Source organism: Xenopus tropicalis, chromosome 1 (assembly GCF_000004195.4).
Source record: "Xenopus tropicalis strain Nigerian chromosome 1, UCB_Xtro_10.0, whole genome shotgun sequence".
In the NCBI taxonomy this organism is placed as follows: domain Eukaryota; kingdom Metazoa; phylum Chordata; class Amphibia; order Anura; family Pipidae; genus Xenopus; species Xenopus tropicalis.
In genome coordinates, this window is record NC_030677.2 from 162235222 (window position 1) to 162258157 (window position 22936).

The 22936-nt window shown below is 40.3% G+C and overlaps 1 protein-coding gene across 1 annotated transcript in view; it reads left to right on the forward strand.

Moving 5' to 3' along the window:
• The first annotated feature begins 5984 nt into the window (after positions 1-5984).
• morn3 (MORN repeat containing 3) overlaps positions 5985-22936 on the forward strand; it is a 31988-nt gene continuing 15036 nt past the window's right edge. The window contains exons 1-4 of the mRNA XM_002937694.5: positions 5985-6092; positions 12404-12557; positions 17391-17548; positions 18843-19002. Of these exons, the coding sequence (XP_002937740.1) occupies positions 12413-12557; positions 17391-17548; positions 18843-19002 (463 nt within the window). The 5' untranslated portion in view covers positions 5985-6092; positions 12404-12412. The remainder of the gene's footprint in view (positions 6093-12403; positions 12558-17390; positions 17549-18842; positions 19003-22936) is intronic.

A 22936-nucleotide genomic window follows, 5' to 3' on the forward strand; every position in this document is an offset into this window, starting at 1 on the left:
AGCTCCCCCCTGCATCCTCCCACTCCCTCCTCTGGCTTCCCCCTGTTTCCTCCAGCTCCTGCCCTGCATCCTCCAGCTCCCCCCTGCATCCTTCCACTCCCTCCTTCAGCTCCCCCCTGCATCCTCCCACTCCCTCCTCTGGCTTCTCCCTGTTTCCTCTGGCTCCCGCCCTGCATCCTCCAGCTCCCCCCTGTGTCCTTCCACTCCCTCCTTCAGCTCCCCCCTGCGTCCTCCCGCTCCCTTCTCCAGATCCCCCCTGCGTCCTCCTGCTCCCTCTTCCAGCTCCCCCCTGCGTGCTCCCACTCCCTCCTCCATTCTCCTGCTCCCTCCTCCAGCTCCCCACTGTGTCCTCCCACTCCCTCCTCTGGCTTCGACCTGTTAAGATAAATTACCTTGGGGGTCATAGTTTGAGGATCTGCTATAAAGGCTGAAGGGAGCTGATGTCTAACATAATGGTCATAATACTTCTTCCTCCTTTACAGTTACTTAGTGACTTAAGGGGGGGGGGGGGCATAACTGTTCAGTTAGTTTGCATTTGAATATGACCTGCATGCTCACAAACTAACTGAACAGTTATGTCCCATGTGCCCCCTCCCTAAAGTCACTGACTAACTAAGAGGTTAGAGAGCTGAAAGGAGGGTAGAGTGTAGAGTTCTGGCTCTTATGTTAGAAATCTGCTCACTCCAGGCTTTATAGATTACATTTTTGCCTAAATAACTATATTACATATATTTTTTATTTTGTGCTGTCTATCCATTTACCCAGTTTAATTTTTACACTGAACTGTCCCTTTAAATAAAGAAAATAAAGTGTCCACCGTCCTGGCCTATAACAGGTAGCCCTGTTATAGGCCTGGCATACATTGTATCTTCCTGCATCGATGCAAAATATTGCTGAAACTTGAAGTTTAAAGTAATTGCATATGCAGGTAAAAACAAAGGAATTCTTTACCCCTATCTGACGATTCAACATTAGCGTTACAATGTACAGGCATTTCAAAGGCAACCAATCAAAATTTTTAATCCTGCCTGATCGAAGAGACAAGCGATATCCAAGTCTTTTACCGATATCAGCCTGCTTGTCTCCCACCACAGATGTTATTGTGTGAAACTTAGTTTTGTATGATAATATTGGTGCATATTTGGCCACCTTTACAGATCTGCCATATATATTTTTTTTAATAAAAAACATATTGAAAAAGGTTTAGCTTTTTCGTGTCAGAGGGGGGGCTGCATCGCTAGTGCAGAGAGCGCACTAGAGGAGCCAAAATTGGCTCTTGTCGTCCCTGGTAATTTGCAGGGAGTTTCTCAACTCACTTCATGGTAGCAGCGCCCCTGTCTTTATCAAACCTCTTTCTGTAGTTGGACTGCAGTAGTGCTGTTGCGTTTTACAGGGCTAGAGTTGCAGTCAAAGTACAAAGTGTTCAGCACAAACTTTTTGGAAGTTTGCCAAGGAATCATATGCCCCGCACCTCTGGACATGCAGAAATAACAGGCAGACTGGAATCAGTCATAGGAAACATTGGTCAGGGCCAGCCTTTGGGGAACTGAATTCAAGAAACCAAACATGGCGCCTGACTGACCATTTTACATCTACATATTTGTTTGTAATACACAGCTTTCAAAGTAAAATTATTAAGTAGCATATTATATAAAATGACTCATTGATTATAGTTGCAATGCTCCCTGGTCACAGAAAAATAACACCTCTAGTAACCCAAGTTAAATCTCACTGCCAACTTAAGTAAAATGAATGGTGGTGGGGAAGTAATGGGATCAAGCAGGGGTCTGTGTGGGATCTAGCAGAGCACATTACAGGCTTTAAAGTGATACTGGCATGAAAAAAATATTTTTAAAAATATGAATCTACATAAATAGTTACCAGTAGTTCATGTTTTTCATAATTTTTCGTTAATATTTCTGCTTTTGTAAGTAATTGTTACTTGAAGTTCCTAAACCAGACTGTCCTTTCTCAACCTGTCAGTTATAGCTTCTAATTATAATGGACTCCTGCTGCACAAATATGGCAGCCCCCTCATAGAGGAACATGGAAGATTGGATAGGTAATGTAACAGCATTGGACAAATACTTTTATGGCAAAATTATAAACAGCATGCAAAGACAATGTTATGATAGATGTAAAAAAAGGTTTAATTTCTGGTGTCAGTATCTCTTTAAGGTGGACATACACTGTAAGATCAGCTCATTAGAATCAATCTAAAGGACCGATATCGGCAGCTGAAATCGGCCTGCGTATGGACACCCCCAATGGGCCTACCTGACTGATATCTGAAAATTTGGCAGATCTTTGATTTTTCCATTGGATCACATTGGCTTGTCCTTGGTCCAACGCCGATAGCCCGCCATTGTAATCTGATCATTTGACCCTGATGCAAGTGTAGTTAACCTCTACATTTCCTCAATATACCCTGAACACTGCCCAGTTTTTTGTGTCCATTGGGAAAATGGGAGCTGTAGCATAAAATCTTGTCATCATGACCATATAGGTTTGCCACCTGCCCAATTTTTTAACCAAAAGGTTTCATTTTAGAAAGATTTTATATTTTTAAAATGTCTAAAGCCAGGCATACACGCACCAATAATATTGTGTGTGTATGGCAGCTCGAAAAGCCGACCGGTCAGTTGGTCAAGTTAAAAGATTTTTAAAATCTATGTTCAGGGCTGAATCGCCAGGTGGAGGTAGAATTTCTATTATTTCTACCTCCACATCTAATGATTCAGCCCTGAATGTCAGTGGAGGGTGGGAACGATCTTTCGTGCATAAGATCGGAATTGCTACGTGTGTGGCCACCTTAAGAACGGAACAGAAAAAATGTAGACTTTAATGAACCAATGTTCCAAAATGCGTTTAACTGATGAATATTTTTGAGATACAGTATTTATGTGAACTCTCTGATCATATATTTTGGGGACTTGAGTAAGGTTTCTGCCCTTCTGACTGACATCGTAGATGTGTTTTTAAGGTGCTAGGATATTATGAGGCCCCAAAAGGAAGCTGTGTGCACAGATCTTTTGTTCTAACATGTTTCTTCAGTAATAATATAGGTGTGTACTTGATAAAGGGCATCACACTGCCCGAAACATGTTGTGTGCTGTGGTCTGAAATAAAAAGTCTTTTCAGCAGATATTCTGCTTTATGGTGCTCTCCTCTGTACTTAGAATCATTGTCAAGGTCAGAACAGAGGTCAGGGCAGGTGGTAAGAAGACAAGGTAAAAAAAACAGGCATGAAGTCAGATAAACAAAAGGAGAACACAATAACAAGGCTTAGGCTAGGAACTGTAAACACAGATATGCCATTGAGATAGCAGCAGAAAATGGATGAACACGCCTTTTAACCCCAGATATGCCAGTGAGATAGCAGCAGAAAATTGATGAGCACACCATTTAACCCATGATATGCCAGTGAGGTTGTAGCAAAAAATGGATGAGCACACCATTTAACCACAAATATGCCAGTGACATCCTTGCAGAATGTGTAGATACTAAGCACTTCATTATATTCAGACATGCCAGTTGGATTGCTGCTGGCAATAAGCTGTGCCTAAACCCCTGACATGCCAAGAAGATCATTGTAGTAAATGGAAAAAACACTGTTCCTGTGAAAAGGGTTACTTCAGAATTGGGGCAGGGTGAAAGGAGTCAGATGATTTTGGATGGACAGGAAAGCATAAATTACTTTTATTACTTACACATGCTAGGCATTTAGCTTAAAGAAGAAGGAAAGGGTTTAAAAGTTGACCCCATACATAGATAGGCCACATGTACCTGTAGCTGATCACTACATTTTTTCACCTGTTTTGCTGGTACTTTTCGAACAATCCCTGTTGTTTCTGAGCGCTCGTTTGCCTCTATTGCGGCCACCATGTTGGATATTTAACTTGGCGCCGCGTAAGTTAATGCGCATGCGCAAAGCTTCTCCCTCCCCTAGACGCGAGCGTGACCTACTCTACCCCTGCTTGTGAGATGGGAAAGCACGTTCACATCACAAGATAAATGCACATGCGCTACCTACATTTCTGGTCATAGTGTCTGTGCAGGAGCAATGCATTATGGGAACTTTCTTTACACAGCTCAGTGTTTTCTTTTCCTCTGAATGATATGGGGAGACTTAGGGCTCTGGCACACGGGGAGATTAGTCGCCCGCGACAAATCTCCTGTGTCTCGGGCGACTAATCTCCCCAAAATGCCATCCCACCGGCGAAAATGTAAATCGCTGGTGGGATGGCAAACGCGGCGGTACGATTTTAGTGAAATCGCGCAAGTTTCCTCTCGAGGCATTTTTGCCAGTGGGATGGCAATTCGGGCAGATTAGTCGTCCCTGAACAGGGAGTTTTGTCGCGGGCGACTAATCTCCCCGTGTGCCAGAGCCCTTAAGGGCCCTATTGAGACAACTGAAGGTATGCCTGCAGCTTGAGATTAACTCTTCCATAGCCTTTCCTTCTCCTTTAAATTCCCTCCCAGGCCTACCCATTGCTCTGTACGAACTGCTGGATTGGTAGGTTTGCCTGGCTGTAATGAAGAGCTGCATTCTTATTGGGTAGGTGCAGGGAAATGTACTAGCCCAGTACATTGGTTAGATTGCCAAAGTAGGTTGGCTTAGAGATCTAGAATCAGCAAGTGTGGGATTTAAGGCAACTATGGAAACTGCAGAGCAGGAGGATGGGGCAGCTCTAAACACAGCCTTGCTGGGGCCCACTAGGACTGGGGCCTACCAGGATTTTTAGCCTGCTAGTTTTAGCCTGTGTGGGGGGTGTGTCATGGTGACCCACGATTTTGCTCCCATCACCGGTCACCTGCGACCCCACCCACTCACACGAAATCGTGGGTGAATACAACGAAAGCTGCCCCCTGTAAAACTGTTCTAATTTGCTGTTCCAATTTGCTAATTATGTTGTTGAGCATAATCCCCGAATTTCATTAAAGGCTGCTGTTATAATTGATACAATAATTGATACATTCCACAGATGCTGCTGGGGCATGTATCGACTAATAACTGCACTTGAGCTGCCAAATTGACACACCAAAGAGAGGAATATTAAACTTTAAACTTCAATTGACACACCAAAGAGAGGAATATTAAACTTTAAACTTCAATTTTCAGAAATGATTTAAAATAAAAAATAGAAAGCAATTGATAAAGGTATTTTTTCTTGTGTGCTATCTGAAACCAACTAAAAAAGTGTTTGGGGGTTAATGAAAAACCCTGGTTGTATTTACATCTGTATAGACGCATTCTTTCTAACTCAGATGCTTAGCAACAGATTCAGACACCATTTCAGACACAGATTTCAGACACCACTGAAATGTGCTTCTAGGGAAACTAAAATTTCAACAAAAGAATAAAAATTTTATTCAATTCATTAATGTACTACTCATTGGCAATGAAAGTAAAGGGGGCAGAATTGAAACCATGTGGCTATAGGGCAAGTGTTCTGTTGCTATGGAAACTGCGTGGGACTGCTATGGAACAATTTTTTTTAGTTAATTTCTGTAGAACTGGCAATGGTTAAGCAAATCGAGTAACCTAGCCTGTAATCAAGTACAACTAAAGTATCTAAGTTTTAACATGTATCCTTTTTATTTTATATTTTTATGGTGCAATTTTGGTGCTATTTTTTAAATGGCTTTTGACAGGTTTAGAAAATTATACCTGGCAACCCTGCTGGCAAGGGTTGGGACAGAAACCTGAAATAAGAGTAATGTAAGCCAAGGAAACTGAGTGGACATAAAGGGTTAATAGGAGTCAGACAAACTTGTTCCTCACTTTGTGCTGCAACCTCAAATAAGAGCAATGTAAGCCAAGGAAACTGAGTGGACATAAAGGGTTAATAGGAGTCAGACAAACTTGTTCCTCTCTTTGTGCTGCAACCTGAAATAAGAGCAATGTAAGCCAAGGAAACTGAGTGGACATAAAGGGTTAATAGGAGTCAGACAAACTTGTTCCTCTCTTTGTGCTGCAGGCTGCTGAGCCATGTGACTGTTAGCCAAGCGTCCTGTTGCTGTGGAGACCAGAGTCTCTGTGGAGCTGGCAGCAGTTAGAACCCTGTCCTGTCTGATTTCCTACTACACAGGTCTGTATGCCTTTACATTTTTTCTTGACTAAAATATTCTTTCATGTGATTTTATTTCTTATTGAATCACCAAGTTTGTATTTTAGCTGGTATCTTGTTCTTTAGGTTTGCTGCCTGTATGGAACTGATACAGTGTTTTTGCTCTCACACTCCCAGACACATGAATGGGAAGTGACTTAAAGTGACACTGACACAAAAAAAACAACTTTTCAAAATAATAATGTACATTAAAATTTATCTATAGGTCATGTTGATAATTTTTACATTTTTTTTTAAAGGTTCATTTTTGTTAATAATTGCTACTTGAAGTTCCTAAACCTGACTGTCCCTTCTCAGCCTGTCAGTTATAGCTTCTAATGCTAACAGACTTCTTCTACACAAATATGGCCCCCCTCATAGAGGAACATGGGGGATCAGATAGGTAATGTAAAAGCATCGGGCAAATTTATAAAGCTCTTGCAAAGATAATGTTATGTTATATTAAAAACAGTTTAATCTGATGTGTCAGTATCTCTTTAAAACGTGATTTTAATGGATCCATTAAAAATCATTGCCCAACGCTTTTTGTGCATTTGGCACTTAGTCATAGGTATATGTTAATGCACATACAATATCATATTTAAAAGCAAACAGATGGAAATTACTTCACATTGTCTCCTCCTCTGTACTGATTTAACACTTAATACACAGTCATAATTAATATTAATAGGCCATAATAACATCATGTAAAAGTCACATCCTTAAATTAGCTTTCTTTAAAAACAGAATTATGGTCTGATGATTGGCAGGTTCCTAGAAGATATAGACATTTCATTTCAGCTCTCAATAGCCACTTATACTGATCCCCTCCTCTTTCCAGGGGCAAAACAATTCTAAAGAACAAAATGTCATTTTTCCAACACTATTTAAAATGCTTGGATATATATGTATCTTTCTTGCCTGCCATGATGTAATGTGTTTCTTTAATCTATTTCTTTTAAAGGACGCATTGCGCAGCCTGTACAGTATTTTTCTTGTGTGGCCGGTATAAATGATACATGTTGCCATGATATAAAAATAATTCCTTTTCATAAAAGCGGTCAACCCTATCCCTGTTTAGTCAGTACAATGTAGAACCAGGCATAAATTCTTTTTTTATAGATATCAATATTTTCTGCTGTCTTTTATATTTCAAACACTGGTTTTATTGTTCTATGTTAGAATAAGGTAACTTCTGCCAACCACAACTATGATTTTTTACTATAAGATTATAACATCCTTATTTAGGCCTCAATTATTTTCATAGCTTATTGTGAAGAGCAGGAAAAATCAACACAAATTGAATATTTTATTCCCACAATGCAGTGTTTTTTTCCAAACATTTTAGCATAAGCGCATCAACTTGCGTTCCACCTGAATTTGGCACTTCCCTGCGGCACAGGAGGTCTCAATACAATGCAACCAGCCATTTTTCTGCACTTTGCACATGGCTTGGTGCATGTGAACAATGGCCACAGGTCCCTGCACTCCTTTATTCCCATTTATACATGCAGTAAAGGAGTATCTGGAGCAATGCCTGTTAATGCTGCTTTCTGCACAGCGCACTTTATTTTGATGTGGCACAAGTGCTTCATAAGTGAGTACTAAGTGGCTCACTTTTGTGCCCCTTAGAACTCCTGCACTTGAACCCCTGGAATAAGTAAATGACCTCTAGTGAGCACAGACTGATTGAAAAGACTGGGCTGTGTTAACACATGCTTTGGAACACAGGAAAGATCCAGTGCAGGGGCAAATGCTTGTGCGTAAGAGCCCTTACTGTACTTATTTGAAAATAGTCCACAAGATACAATTGCATTTTTTGGCCACATGGGCACTCTGCCTTCACTTTCGTGTAGTATAGTAAATGTAAAAAAGAGCACCCACAGGTTCAGTGTACAAAGGGAACCTTGGACTTAAAGGAATACTGTCATGGGAAAATATGTTTTTTTCAAAATGCATAAATTAATAGAGTTTCTCCAGGATAATCCTGCATTGTAATATATTTAATTTTGAAATTTCACATGGGGCTAGCCATATTCTCTATTTTCCAGGGTGCCACAGCCATGTGAACTGTGCTCTGATAAACTTCAGTTACACTTTACTGCTGAGCTGCAAGTTGGATTGAATAACCACCCTCCTTTCATTCATGACAGAATCCCTTTATTGTATGGTGCACACAAGTTGTGAAGTACCCTGTGTGCTGTATCTTTAGGATGAAGACACACAGAGCTACTAGTAGCAGCTACTTGTCATGGCTACTAAAATAGACAATGCTGATCATTTACTGATAATTGTCTCTACGTGTGTTTTAGCAAATGCAATTCTCAGTATTGTCTATGGCAGGGTATTTTCTGCCGTTTTGTAGCTGTGACAAGTAGTTCCCACTATGTCTCTATCCTTAGTAACCCTGCTCCAAATGAATGGAAGACTCGCTCATTGTGTGCAAGTATTTAAGTGTGTAGTCATTAGCGACATCAGTGTTGGGGTGCCTCTGTTATTTATTTTATTCAGCAGAAAGCTTATCATACCTGAGTAAAGGGCCCTAGAAGCTCCCTCTGTTAGCAGCTGCCATTTTAGCTTGGTCTTGGTGGCTTCCTGCTGCAGCTTGCATTGGAAGCTCAGATCACACATTCCTAAGGGAGGGGGGAATGAGTTCTTATGCATTTTTATGGAAGGGGGGAGAAGGAGAAGGGAGGGAGAGAGGAGAGAACTGAGCAGACTCATGCCCCAAAACTGAAGAAGCCCTAAAAGAGAGGAAGTCTGATACTGAAGAACATGTTTACAAAAAAGGAGACAAGAAATCCTGTGTTTCTTTTAATAATTGACTCTTTCTGTGAGTGCTTATGGTTGTATTTACATAGACTTTTCTGATAAAGCTTACATAGTTTTTACCTTTCCTTCTCTTTTAAAGTAATACTGGCACTAAAAAAACTACTCTTCATTTATATAGTGCTGACACATTTCTGCAGCGCTTTACAGAGATTATTCACTCATATCAGTCCCTGCCCCAGAGGAGCTTACAATCTCATTTTACACATGCTATGGGCAATTTAGTCAGGAGCCAATTAACCTGCCTGTATGTTTTTGGAGTGTGGGAGAAAACTGGAGTACCCGGAGGAAACTTACGCAGACACGGGGAGAACACACAGTTATAGCTTCTAATTATAATGGACTACTGCTGCACAAATATGGCATCTCGTCCTAGAGGAACAGATAATGTAATGTAATGTAAAAGCATTGGGCAAATACGTTTAAGGCAAAATTATAAAAATCATGAAAATAATGTTATGATAAATGTAAAATTTGGTTTAATTTCTAATGTCAGTATCTCTTTAAGGGTCAGTCACTCTTTTGCATCCATTAACTTTTTCTGAGAGATAGCTATTCGTTACACCGATAGACCAAGTACTTTGCACTCCGCTAAAGCTGGCCATACATACACTGATATCATTTTCGGACCATGTGTGGGCTCCAAATTGTTGTCCCAATAGTTTTCATACCATGGCGATCAGATGTTTGGTCAGTCAGACAGTTTAGAAATATTTTGGTCTGATAATGATAAAATCTGAGCATGTATTGTGTATCTGGCAATATCCTCAGAATCCCCTTGACAAAGGACTGTGTTCCAAAACGTTGGGGTTTTCTCAATCCACACGTGTCTGCTTTTTCTGTATATTGCATTTTGTCCAACTGGTGGTATGTATATTATGCATTGTAATTGTATTTACTGTTCTGTGAATTTTTTCCATATAAAGAGCATTATATGTTAAACATACCATTTGCTGCCTTTTGTGGTTAGTAGGTGTGCATTGAGTAATTGATTGATTAATATCCTTGGGGACCTACAATACATTTCTGGGACATCACTTTCATACGATTTTTGTCTGCCAATTATTTCATGTTCAGAACATCCTACGATTTGAAATTTTTAGTATTTTATCCTACAATTTCAATCTGAATGCTAGTTTTAGATTGTTGCATTTAAACATACAAAACCAAGCGTGTATGGCCAGCTTAACAGTGATCTGACACAATGTAATTGGCGGCTTTCTGTGAAAGATTTATTTGATGCACAGACAGGGACCCATGCACAGGGGGCACTGATCCTTTTGGGAAACACAATGCACGACAATCCTGACTGCACATTTTTAGTATCAGTTGATATATGCTATGGGCTGCGTGCAGGAGATACTATGGGGGAGATTTACTAATCCACGAACAGTCTGAAGGCATCCGAATGCGATTTTTTCTTAATGATTAGTATTTTTGCGGCTTTTTCGTCGCCGTCCAGACTTTTTCGTATGTCCCGCGATTTTTTCATCTCCGTCGTGCCTTTTTTGTATATGTTCCGCGACGTTTTCGTCACCGTAACGAAAAAAATCGGATTGGTTTTTCCGCTGTTTACTATCGCTCAATACTAAAAAATCACGACGGCGACTAAAAAATTGCGCAGAATACGATAAAGCCGCGCCGACAACGAAGAAGTCGCAACAAATACGAAAAATCGCGACGGCGACGAAAAAGTTGCAAAATTTATGTTTCCAATACGATTTTTTCTCTTTCGGGATTCGGATTCGTGGATTAGTAAATCTCCCCCTATGTCTCTGTGCTCCTACACTGGTAATTGCTGTATTCCAGTCACCCCTCCGGCAAACCAAGACACCTGTCAAATGATATTGGGATATTTCTGACATCATAGAATCAATCAATCAGGGTCTGTGTTTCTTTTTTCCAGATAGCACAAAAATACTGGCACTACATAAGCGGGATAAACCCTGCTGATATTTAATAGTAGCAAACCATATATCTTTTTTCCAGGACTTGATCTGGAGTTCGGGAAGCCAGTGTTGGAGTAACCCAATACTTGTCCCTCGGTGCATAGGAAACTTATCATAGCTAAACCAAATTGGATCCAGACTTCTTACTTTCATTAAACCAAATGCAATCACACAGGCTGCTGGGAGTTCTTCCAGCCTAAAATGTCTTTTTTTCCTCTTACATATCCAGAAGCAGATCACTTGTTCTGCATTTGTTCCTGAATATCCTTTCCATAGAATCTATAAATAGTATTAGGACTGGGCATATTGTACAATAGGTACATGGTGTTCAGATCACTTTCTTTTGTGCTTTGTGCAAAGTCTGCATTTGTCTTTTTTTATGGAGAACTGCCAACTAATATGCACATTGCACACTTTGAATCAGATCATATTTTCAGTACACAATATTTGCTGGACACATTTTAACATCCCTGTGAGTTTGGTTATGGAAAGTTATAGTGTGCCCTGTCCTTTCATGCATCTCAACATTGCAGAGTTTTTCTCTCACCTGGAGTCATTAAAGGAGAAGGAAAGGCTAGTAAAGAGTTAATCTCAAGCTGCAGGCTTACCTTCAGTTGTCTCAGTAGTGCCCTTAAGTCTCCCCAAATTTCACCTGTTCAGATGATCAGAAGCCAAACAGGAAGAAAAAACGCTGAGCTGTGTAAAGTTCCCATAATGCCTTACTCCTGCACAGACACCCAGACCAAGTGAACATGCTCAGTTAGTTAGACTATGAGTCAGCTTCCTGCTGATTGGCTCAGATCCACATTCCTAAGGGGGGGGGGGAGTGAGTCCTTAGCATTCTTGAGGGAGGGGGGAGCAGGAGAGAGGAGACAGCAGAGAGCTGCATGTCTCTGGCACAGGAATTACAGACACAAGAAATGTTTTCACAGAGAAGTCAGTGCAGCATTTCTGTGCGTGCTTATGGCTGTATTTACATAGACCTTTCTGATAAAGTTTGTTTAGTTTTTACCTTTCTTTCTCCTTTAATGTGACATTATACCACCATGTATGAATTTGGTGCAAAATAAATAGATGCTCCAGTATATAAATTAGAATTTAGGTTTGGAATTTAGACACATTATTAGAAGTCACTGGTCCCTTCAGCAAAATGTTTCTAGAGTCCATGCCCTAAGCCATATACTAAATAAGTCAGGTCCCCCAATCAGCTATTTAATCTGCTGTTTATTACATTCTACACAGTTCAGATTCCCCCTTGTGTTGGAAGCTTAAAAGTGATATCAGGAAATATCTGTAGTGTCAGAATAATGGCGGAATGCTTGCTTGGTGTTTCTAAGTAATAATGTTCCAAACAAATATTGCTTTGACATGGAAATATATATTTTAAAAAAAGCCATACTCAATAACTGCTTAATATAAAGTCAATTATTTATTTTAAAATTTTAAACATATTAAGCCATCAGTGGAACTGCAAACAATATACCTGTTATAACATCCTTTTAATTTTTGTTAAAGCTGCATGACATGCCTTTAGTTAAGGCTCCAAAGAAGGCAGAGCCAGTCTGGAAGGAATGGGATGCCAAAGCACAGAAGGCAGGTCTGAGACACACAATTTACAGTATAAATGGAGATGAGTACACAGGAGAGTGGCTAAATAACCTCAGACATGGTAAGGTTTACTAGATCCTCTGTTATTGCTTTTAGGCATCTTTAGCTCATTGTGTGTTGTACGTAGAGAGCAGGAAGAGATGCCATGTTGTTTTATTGTGTCTGCAAAAATAGCAAGGTTATAATACTTACCCAAAGTTATAATTTACTTCATGCAGGCAATAAATAAGATAACTTTATCTTATTTACTGCCAGTAGGGGGTGCTATTGACACTGATCCCTAAGAAGATCCCATCCCAACATATAACAAAAACATCTGTGTGCTATAAGGCATTCCGTTTGTCATATTTAGGCTTACCCAATTAAAAAAAACACATTGCTATGAAAATATCACCATTGATAGCAAAGGTAAGTGCTACAATGCAAGGATTTAAACCAACATGTTTTTTTGCAGTGAAATTTAAAGGCTAAGCAATTATCACTTCAATAGGTATCACTTCAATTGGTAGGGGCACATGTGACAGATGACCCACTCACTTTTTTCAGCCTGCCCACATGTACAACTACCCTTAAGTATAACTTTGCATTGCTTCTTTAGTACCCCCATTGCCAAAAAATGATAATATGTTTTATATGCATTTAAATATAATGTAATCTTACCCAACACAGGTTAAAATGGCAAGTTTGCTTCAGAAACACTGTCATGGGTTATTTAAATAAGTTAAACAATAATATGTTATCACACATGTTAAAATGTTAACATGATACTTACATGGTGCTACATGTGAATTTTGAGTGATAGTTACATAGTTACATAGTTACATAGGGTTGAAAAAAGACCATTGTCCATCAAGTTCAACCCATCCGATTAAACCCAGCACACAACCTATACTAACCAATCTATACACTCACATACATAAACTATATATACAACCAGTAATACTAACTGTAGATATTAGTATCACAATAGCCTTGGATATTCTGCTTGTTCAAAAACTCATCCAGGCCCCTCTTAAAGGCATTAACAGAATCTGCCATTACCACATCACTAGGAAGGGCATTCCACAGCCTCACTGCCCTCACCGTGAAAAACCACCTACGCTGCTTCAAATGGAAGCTCTTTTCCTCTAATCTATAGGGGTGACCTCTGGTGCGTTGATTGTTTTTATGGGAAAAAAGAACATCCCCCAACTGCCTATAATCCCCTCTAATGTACTTGTACAAAGTAATCATGTCCCCTCGCAAGCGCCTCTTTTCCAGAGAAAACAACCCCAACCTCGACAGTCTAACCTCATAGCTTAAATCTTCCATCCCCTTTACCAGTTTAGTAGCACGTCTCTGCACTTTCTCCAGCTCATTAATATCCTTCTTAAGGACTGGAGCCCAAAACTGCACTGCATACTCAAGGTGAGGCCTTACCAGGGACCTATAAAGAGGCAAAAATATGTTCTCATCCCTTGAGTCAATGCCCTTTTTTATACAAGACAGCACTGTATTTGCTTTAGTAGCCACAGAATGACACTGCCTGGAATTGGACAACTTGTGATCTACAAAAACCCCTAGATCCTTCTCCATTAAGGATGCCCCCAACACACTACCATTCAGTAGATAGTTTGCGTTTATATTGTTTCTACCAAAGTGCATAACTTTTCACTTGTCAACATTGAACCTCATTTTCCAGTTTGCTGCCCAGTTTTCCAATTTTGTCAAATCGCTCTGCAAAGCGGCAGCATCCTGCATGGAACTTATAGTTTTGCACAATTTAGTGTCATCAGCAAAAATAGAAACAGTACTCTCTATGCCCACCTCCAGGTCATTAATAAACAAGTTAAAAAGCAAAGAACCAAGGACTGACCCCTGCGGTACTCCACTAACCACACTGGCCCAATTAGAAAATGTTCCATTTACCACCACTCTTTGTACTCTATCCTTCAGCCAGTTCTCTATCCAATTACAAATATTATGTTCTAGGCCAATATTCCTCAATTTGATCATTAACCTTCTGTGAGGTACTGTATCAAACGCTTTAGCAAAATCTAAGTAGATGACATCAACTGCCATTCCAGCATCAAGGTTCCTGCTCACCTCCTCATAAAAGGGAACTAAATTAGTCTGGCAAGATCTGTTACGCATAAAACCATGCTGGCACAAACTAATAGTATTGTGAACTGCAATGTATTCAACTATCCTATCCCTTATTACCCCTTCCAGAAGCTTTCCTACTACTGATGTCAGACTAACAGGCCTATAGTTTTCAGGCTGAGAACGAGATCCCTTTTTAAATAATGGCACCACATTAGCAATCCGCCAGTCTCTCGGCACCATGCCAAACCTCAACGAATCCTGAAAAATTATGTGAAGAGGCTTGGCAATCACAGCGCTCAGCTCATTTAATACCCCTGGGATGAATCCCATCCGGTCCTGGACCTTTGTTTACCTTTACATGTTCAAGTCTCTTTTGAATTTCCTCCCGAGTGACCCATGCGTCAGTAGCTAAATTACTAGAACTGGGTATATTAAAAGGGAAGCCTTCATTAGGTGGCTCCTCAGATGTATAGACAGATGAAAAATAAGAGTTCAAAATTTCAGCTTTTTCCCCGTTCTCATCAACCAACTTACCCCTCCGTGATAATAAAGTTCCCACCCCTTCTTGCTTCATTTTTTTACTATTCACATAATTAAAAAATAATTTTGGATTCTTTTTACTCCTAGCTGCAATATCCCTTTCCATCTCTATTTTAGCTTGCCTGATAGCTTTTTTGCATGCTTTATTTGCTTCCTTATACCTGATGAAAGTTTCCGCTGTCCCAGCTAACTTGAATGCTTTAAAAGCACGTTTTTTATTACCAACCTCGACCCTAACTTTTTTCTTCAGCCATAACGGTTTTGCTTTGCGATGCCTCTCCTTGCTTACAAGGGGAATATACTGTTGTGTATACTTGCAAAGCAATGTTTTAAAGATGTTCCATTTTCCTTCTGTGTCTAACCCCATGAAAAGCCTTTCCCAGTTGACACATTGCAGAGATGCCCTTAAACTGGCAAAGTCTGCACGTCTAAAATTGAGCGTTTTAGTTACTCCCTTATAGAGCTGTCTCTGTAGCATTAACTCAAAGGAGACCATGTTGTGATCACTGTTCCCCAAATGCTCACCCACACAAATGTTAGAGATAAGTTCAGTATTATTAGATATTACCAGGTCCAAAATAGAATCATTCCGAGTAGGTTCTTGAACCACCTGAAATAAAAAGTGATGCCATCATTGGTCACCCATGATTAAAGTAGAACTAAAACCTTAACAAAGAAGTAGGGTAGATTTGTTGTATCTTTGCAAAGGGGAAGAAGCACTCCAGTGTGTCGTCAATGCCTTTAAATAATTTATTTGCAGAAATGAACAAAGGCATTGCCGACACACTGGAGTGCTTCTTCCCCTTTGCAAAGATACATGGAAAAAAGGCTTGGGAGCGGCTGTGGAAGTTAAGCACCCTTTGAGAACATGAATGTAAGTGGTGTGCTGAAGATTTTAGTTCATGGGTAGATATGTTGCACATTATTTTCTGGGCTTCTGTACCAGACAAAGGCAACCACAGCCCTTTAGCAGGGAAGTTCTGTGCCCCCAAATATGCCGCACTCACAATATACATTACACATAATATACATCTTAACAGTATACATAGAATAAAAATGTCACAATACAAGGCTGATTAGTAGTACATTCAGGCATAGTCATCCAAAACCAGCACAATTCACACCAGAACTGAATCATTAGCCCAGTAGTGTCAGCTTCTATGTAGCTTTAGTTCCTGTGACAATTCAATTTAGTTCCTGTGAGATTGCCATATCATCGGTGTGACTGACCATTTTGCCCCAGGTTTCCACTGGTGTAGCACTGATATAAATAGAATAATAATCCATACCTGAGTGCCACAAAATGCTTTGAAATTAACAGCAAATCAAAAGGACTTTAGTGAGCATGCTTGCAAATGTTCTACTGGCGTGCTGGAGCCCTGACCAACAATGGAATGAACAGAGCACACAGTACAGAAGGATAATGAGCATACATTTCCCCAACTGGCCCTAATAGAACTCACATTTCTTTGAAAGACTATCAGATTTCCTGTGTGTGTTTTATCACAAGATCAGCCCCCTCCCGAGCATTCTGAACTTCCTGCCAGTACTGTGTTTATGCAAATATGCTTGCATTATACCACACTGTAAACTTAACATGCTATATTGTAAATTTAATATAAGTTGTAGTAGTTTTATATTTAACAAATATTTATAAAATATCGACATACCCCCTGTACAATAGGAGGGGGCAAATACTGGGCGGTACTGGGGTTAGAGATGGTGCTGTAAATTAAAGCTTACAATCCAAATTTTAGTGTTACCAATATTCCCCAGACAGGAAGTATGAGTTAGACCAAATGAGGTGTTTAAACAAACTGTTCCACAGAAAAACTTCAGTTATAGACCTACTTTAGCAGTGGTAGAAGAGAAACTGTAAAAGCTACAACTTATTAGCACTTATACACTCCATTATGTACAGTATTATGTCTGTATCTACTATCCATCAAGCAAAATGCTGTACCTCACTATTTTTTGTCTATGGTTGTATAGATTTATGCCAGGACATAACAAGTACAGCAAGCACTGGAATTTGAAGGGACAAGTGGATATGGTGGAGTTCAGGATATTAAGGGATAAAAACAGTACGATTATAAATGGACAGTGTGGGTGCTTCAACAGCAAAGAGGAGGGCCCTAACCCAAATTTTGAAGTCCAAGGTCTTTGGTTCCATTACTGATTTATGAACTTCACATCTGTACTTGCATATGAAAATATTTAGATTAATTTAGCCTGCTGCTAATTACAATTAGTTTTATTTCTGTTTTAGGCAAAGGCACCTTTATGTGGAAAAAAAGCAAATCCATTTATGAAGGTGATTGGAAATGTGGCAAAAGGAGTGGATTTGGCACATACAGCGTGCAAGATTCTAATACTGGTGAATATGTAAAAGTTTATTCAGGCTACTGGGATAATGACAAAAAACATGTAAGTATTTCTGTAACAGCAATTCCAGATAACTAGTCAAGAAGAATCGATGAGCTATTTTTCTACCAACTGCATAGGAATTTGGGGCTGGTTTGTGCATGTGACGGTAGAGCAGTGATACATTTTTTTTTACCTGCAATGAGAAAATTGCAGGTCAAGAGCCAGTCAAAACACTTATCTTGGTTTCCAGGTTAGTCTATTGAATATTAGAAGGCTATTCTTATCTGCAAGCTTGATCTTGCTCCATATAGATCAGAGTTAGTGATCAAGGATAGACAGCCAAATATAAGTTACAGATTCAAACCTCAGAAAATTCACCTCAGAACCACTACTTGGAATAACAATCCATTACATTAGTACGAATGCAAAGTGTTCCTTTACTGTTCCTTTATCATCATTAGACTACCTTGTACCGTTTGGGTGCTTCCTGGCCTGGATCAATTTTTTCCTGAATCCTGAGCAAGCGTGTACTTGTGCTTCTCAATGGGAATGCCTAAATAGTAACTAGGAAATGCACATGGAAAGGAGGGCCTATGACACAAAAACTTGTGCTGTTAGTTTCTTAACTTTCCCAAAGCTAATCATAAGCATTGCTTATTTGAATGGCCATCATTGACTTATATAAAAGCTGTCCAGGCATTATACCAAATAGGAATAGAACAGGAAAACAGTTTATCCCTTAATAGTCATATTGTTTCAAAAAGCCACGAAAGTTGGGTGGCAGTTGCTCAGGTCTGGACGGGTATTCAAAATAGTCCCCACCAAGTACACAGAAGCCCAATCCCCTTCAGCAGCCCATTAAATAGTGACTGTCTATGGCATCTTATAGCAGTACCTCTGGCATTTGCCAGGAGACACAGGCCAGTCCGGGACTGTTGTGGCCCCAAAGCATCCTCAAGGCAATTATATATGGTCCGCAATATCACCCATGATATATTGCTAATCCAGGGTCGGACTGGGCCTCTGGTGCACCGGGAAAAAACCCGATGGGCCCCGTCGGGCCAGACCCAATTCCTGCTGGAACTCCCCCGGCCGCCAGTGTCCCTCCCCTGACACGTTGAAAGTAAGTTTCAATTACGCGCTCTCCAATGGGCCCTGCGCCCCCCAGTCTGACCCTGTGCCTCTCCCACACTCGCACACTTTACATGCATCAACATTTTGTCACCCACCAGGGGAGCTACCAAATGCTCAGAATTACAGTGTGTATTACTATTCTAAATGAATTACACATGATTAGATTATTGTCTGTCAGCATTTCAAATGAGCTTCTGTATCCTGCTTCTTTTCTTTACAGGGATATGGGACTCATTTCTACTCGGCCAATGAGTATTACGAAGGGGAGTGGAAGTGTGGAAAGAGATGTGGCTGGGGAAGAATGTACTTTGCAAACAGAGATATTTATGAAGGAGAATGGTCGGAAGACAAGCACAGTGGACAGGGAATGCTATGCCTAGGTATCCCATTAATGACTTGTGTGTCTCCTTGAATTTAAGAAGGAAAAACCTTGACATGGCTATGGTCACTGACCCTATCAATCACTGAAATTTCAAATTACAGACTGGGTAGAGACAGAATAAAAAGTAAAATAACCAGAAACCACACACCAGCATTTTTGCACATATCCCATTAAAGTCATTGGGGGCCACATGAAGCTATCATGGGCATCACCAATGGCAAAGAAACTCAACATGTGACAGGAGCCAGAGCTGCACCACTACATTTTTTAGGCTGATGTGACTGTTTGTAGACAGACATTTTAAACTCTATAAAGGGTTGAAAGAAGCTAAACAAAGGAAGGGAAGTAACAAGACCAGTGTTGGAGATGGCAAAATAGAGATGTCAGAGAAACTGACACCCAGGGTCTACCCTCACAATAGTAGATTTAGTGTTATTTAAGCCTGTGTTGGAAATAATGATTGTGATAGGAATCTTTGTAGCCTGTGAGATTATCTATTGGTCTGGCAGGCTAATCTGACAGTGTTTAGGCCTAAGGGCTTTGGCACATGGGGAGATTAGTCGCCCGCGACAAATCTCCCTGTTCGCGGGCGACTAATCTCCCCGAAATGCCATCCCACCTGTGAAAATGTAAATCGCCGGTGGGATGGCATGCGCGGCGGCGCGATTTCCCTGAAAGAGCCCTAATGCCCCAAATCTCTGCTACGGCGGGGAACTAATCTTTCCAAAATGCCTTTCCACCAGCAACAAAGGGAATCGCAGATGGAAAGGCCTATATATCACTTTGGATTTCCAAAGCCACATGAAGCTTCCTCCAGCAGGCAACTTCATGTAACTTTGGAAAACTTAAGCAATGTGTAGGCCTTTCCACCAGCGATTCCCTTTATTGGCAGTGGAAAGGTTTTTAAGGGAGATTCGTTGCCCACGGTGGCAGGGATTTATCATAGGCTGCTAATCTTCCCATGGGACATTACCCTTAGTGCTATCAGCTAGAGCAGGGATCCCCAACCTTTTTTTACTTGTGAGCCACATTAATATGTAAAAAATGTTGGCAAGCAACACAGACATGCACAATTTTTCTGGGGGTGCCATCTGTGATATTAGGTAGCCCCTTATGTGGACTGGCAGTGCATAGGAGGCTCTGTTTGGCATTACAACTGATTTTTATGCAACTAAAACTTTCCTCTAAGCCAGGAATTCAAAAATAAGCAACTGCTTTGAGACCACTGGAAGCAAAATCCAAGGGGTTGGCTTGTGAGCCACTGGTTGGGGATCACTGAGCTAGAGGGATATTTAATGCTCATTGGGATCTTCCTGGATTAAGTATCTATAAACATTTAGATGTGACTTGAATCTTTTACTGTAGCTCATCTCTCCAGCCTTGAGCCCTATCACTTCTCCAACAAGAGACCCCCATCCTCAAGCGAGGCCTCAGAACTGGAAGCTTAAGGAGTTATATAGCAGTTCATAGCACTGTTGTGGTTTAGCATTTTAGGTATACCAATCACATTTGTGTTTTTTCCCTGCAACATAGCAGCATTTATTTTGGTGACAGTTCACCCTTAAATAGAATATATTATTTTCTGAGTTTCTGTTAAAATATATCAATCATGTAGACTCACCCCTAATATTTGTTAAGTTGTTTCCTTGGTATGAATCTGCGTTACACATTTGTCCCTGTGTGTTTAAGCTAAAGTATTCTTGGTGTAAAAATAGAATTAGTTATATCTGACTACACTGAGATGATGAGTCCTGTTAGGTCTCCAAGTGTTTGGTTACAGTGATCTTGTAGCACTTGTAGGTGGGGTGATTCCATACCTTCTATTCAAAAGGCTTTAAATTAAAACAGTTGTTTTCATTGTTTATCAGATATTATACTTTCCTTGACAAATTTGTATCACTTAATAAAGTCACCTACTAATGTAAGTTACTGTAGAGTGGAACCAAAAGAAATACTAGACAAGGTTATGTCCGGAAATTGCTGGGCAGCATGACTAGAGGAAATGTGATCACGCTATGTTGTAAGGAGCAGCGCCAGATTAATATTGTAACCATCACTACTTCTGTCAGGAAGTGTATGCAGCCAGAGAATTCATATGCACTCACAACAGAGCACAATAAGCAGCACATAGTGTGGAGCACAGGGATGAAAAGGAATTTTTTACCCCAAACATACAAGAAAAAGGCTAAGCGGATTTCCATATAGATACTGTTGTCACTTTTTTGTTACACAGTTACATAGTTAAGTTGGGTTGAAAAAAGTTTATTAAGTTCAGCCCTTCCAAGCAAATCCCAATGCACACACATAGACCCATACTGACCTTTTTATACACTCACATATATAAACTATATATACCAATATTCAAACTACTTTAGTATCTAAATAACCTTTAATATTATGCTTGCGATTCCCACTGAATTCCAGGGATACTGTGCAAAAGTGCAGGTGGGAGTGCATTTTCCCCATAAAATTATTAGGATGTCAAAGTCTTCATACAGTTCCAGTTGTGCTGAAGATGGAGGGGGGAAGTAATGTGGGGTATGTGGAGGTAGAGGTATGTGCCTGGTGCTCTCCCAACTGTTGGGCCCTAGGTACGTGCCTTTTCTGCCTACCCCTAGTTCAGGCCCTGGTAGGGTAGCAACCCTATTGATGGTCCTGGTTTGGTACAAAGGAATCACACAACAGGCTGTTGCAACTGGCTGCATAAGTTATGCACTGAGATGGGTGTCAGGCAATTACACCTGAAGTAATGCTCCCTGTATGGATAGTTTAAGACGTGCATGTACTGTGGCCGCAACCCAATGTTTGCACAAGTTAGTGGATCCACCCATAATGCATACAGTCACTATGAAATACTTACTGATGCCAGGTAGTTTTCCTTTAGAGGAGAACTATAGCTTAAAGTGGACCTGTCACCCAGGCATAAAAAGCTGTATAATAAAAGTCCTTTTCAAATTAAATATGAAACCAAAAGCCATTTTTTTATGAACACATCCATGCCCATTATAAAAGCATGTAAAAATCCCAGCTGTCAATCATATATTGCCTGCCCCGCCTCTATGCCTTAGGCATAGAGGTGGGGCAGACAGTTACTTTCACTTTCAATTCAGAACTTATTAGATGTTGCTGTGCCCCTCACATTCCCCCTCCCTCGGCAGCATGTAATTGTGTAACCAGTGCATGGACATGGGCATCAGGTCCCCCCATACTGGCACAGAAACAAGAATTTGGCAGGATTTAAAGCTTGCCTTAATAACAGTGTCCACAAAATGGTACCTGCCTGCTTGCTGCAATTGTGAATTCCAAGGCTGAAGAAAATAAGATTAAAATAATTTCTACAGTGTAGGTGAAGTTTATTTTGCTTGACAAACACAATAGAAAACAATTTGAAATTGTTTCTTAGGGTGACAGGTCCGCTTTAACTAAAGTAGGCTAGAAATGTTGCATTATGTTTTGTGCTTCTGTACCAGCCCAAGGCAACCCCAGCCCTTTAGCAGGGAAGATCTGTGCCTCTAAAGATGCCCCCAGTAACTCCCCATCTTCTTGATCTACTGATTTACTGTCCATGCTCTGTGCTGTTGTCAGTTACTGCGCTTAGGGACCGACATATAATATACTGTATATGTACAATATAAACGTCACAATATAAGGCTGATAATAAAGTAAATAATACAGATTTATTAATAAATGGCAGCTTCAAAACCAATGCAATTTGAATCACAATGACAGAGGAACCTCATTTTCTGCTTGATCATTTACGACGACCCTAATAGAATCCAGTATGGTGACTCCCTGGGGCAACTTTGAAGGCCTGGATCATTACTACTTTACTGTAGAGATGCTGAACCTTTAGGCTGATACAGTAAGTCCAGTATAAAAAAACTGGCATTTCTACCCCTATTCTTTTTTAGGGATTAGTTCTCCTTTAATGC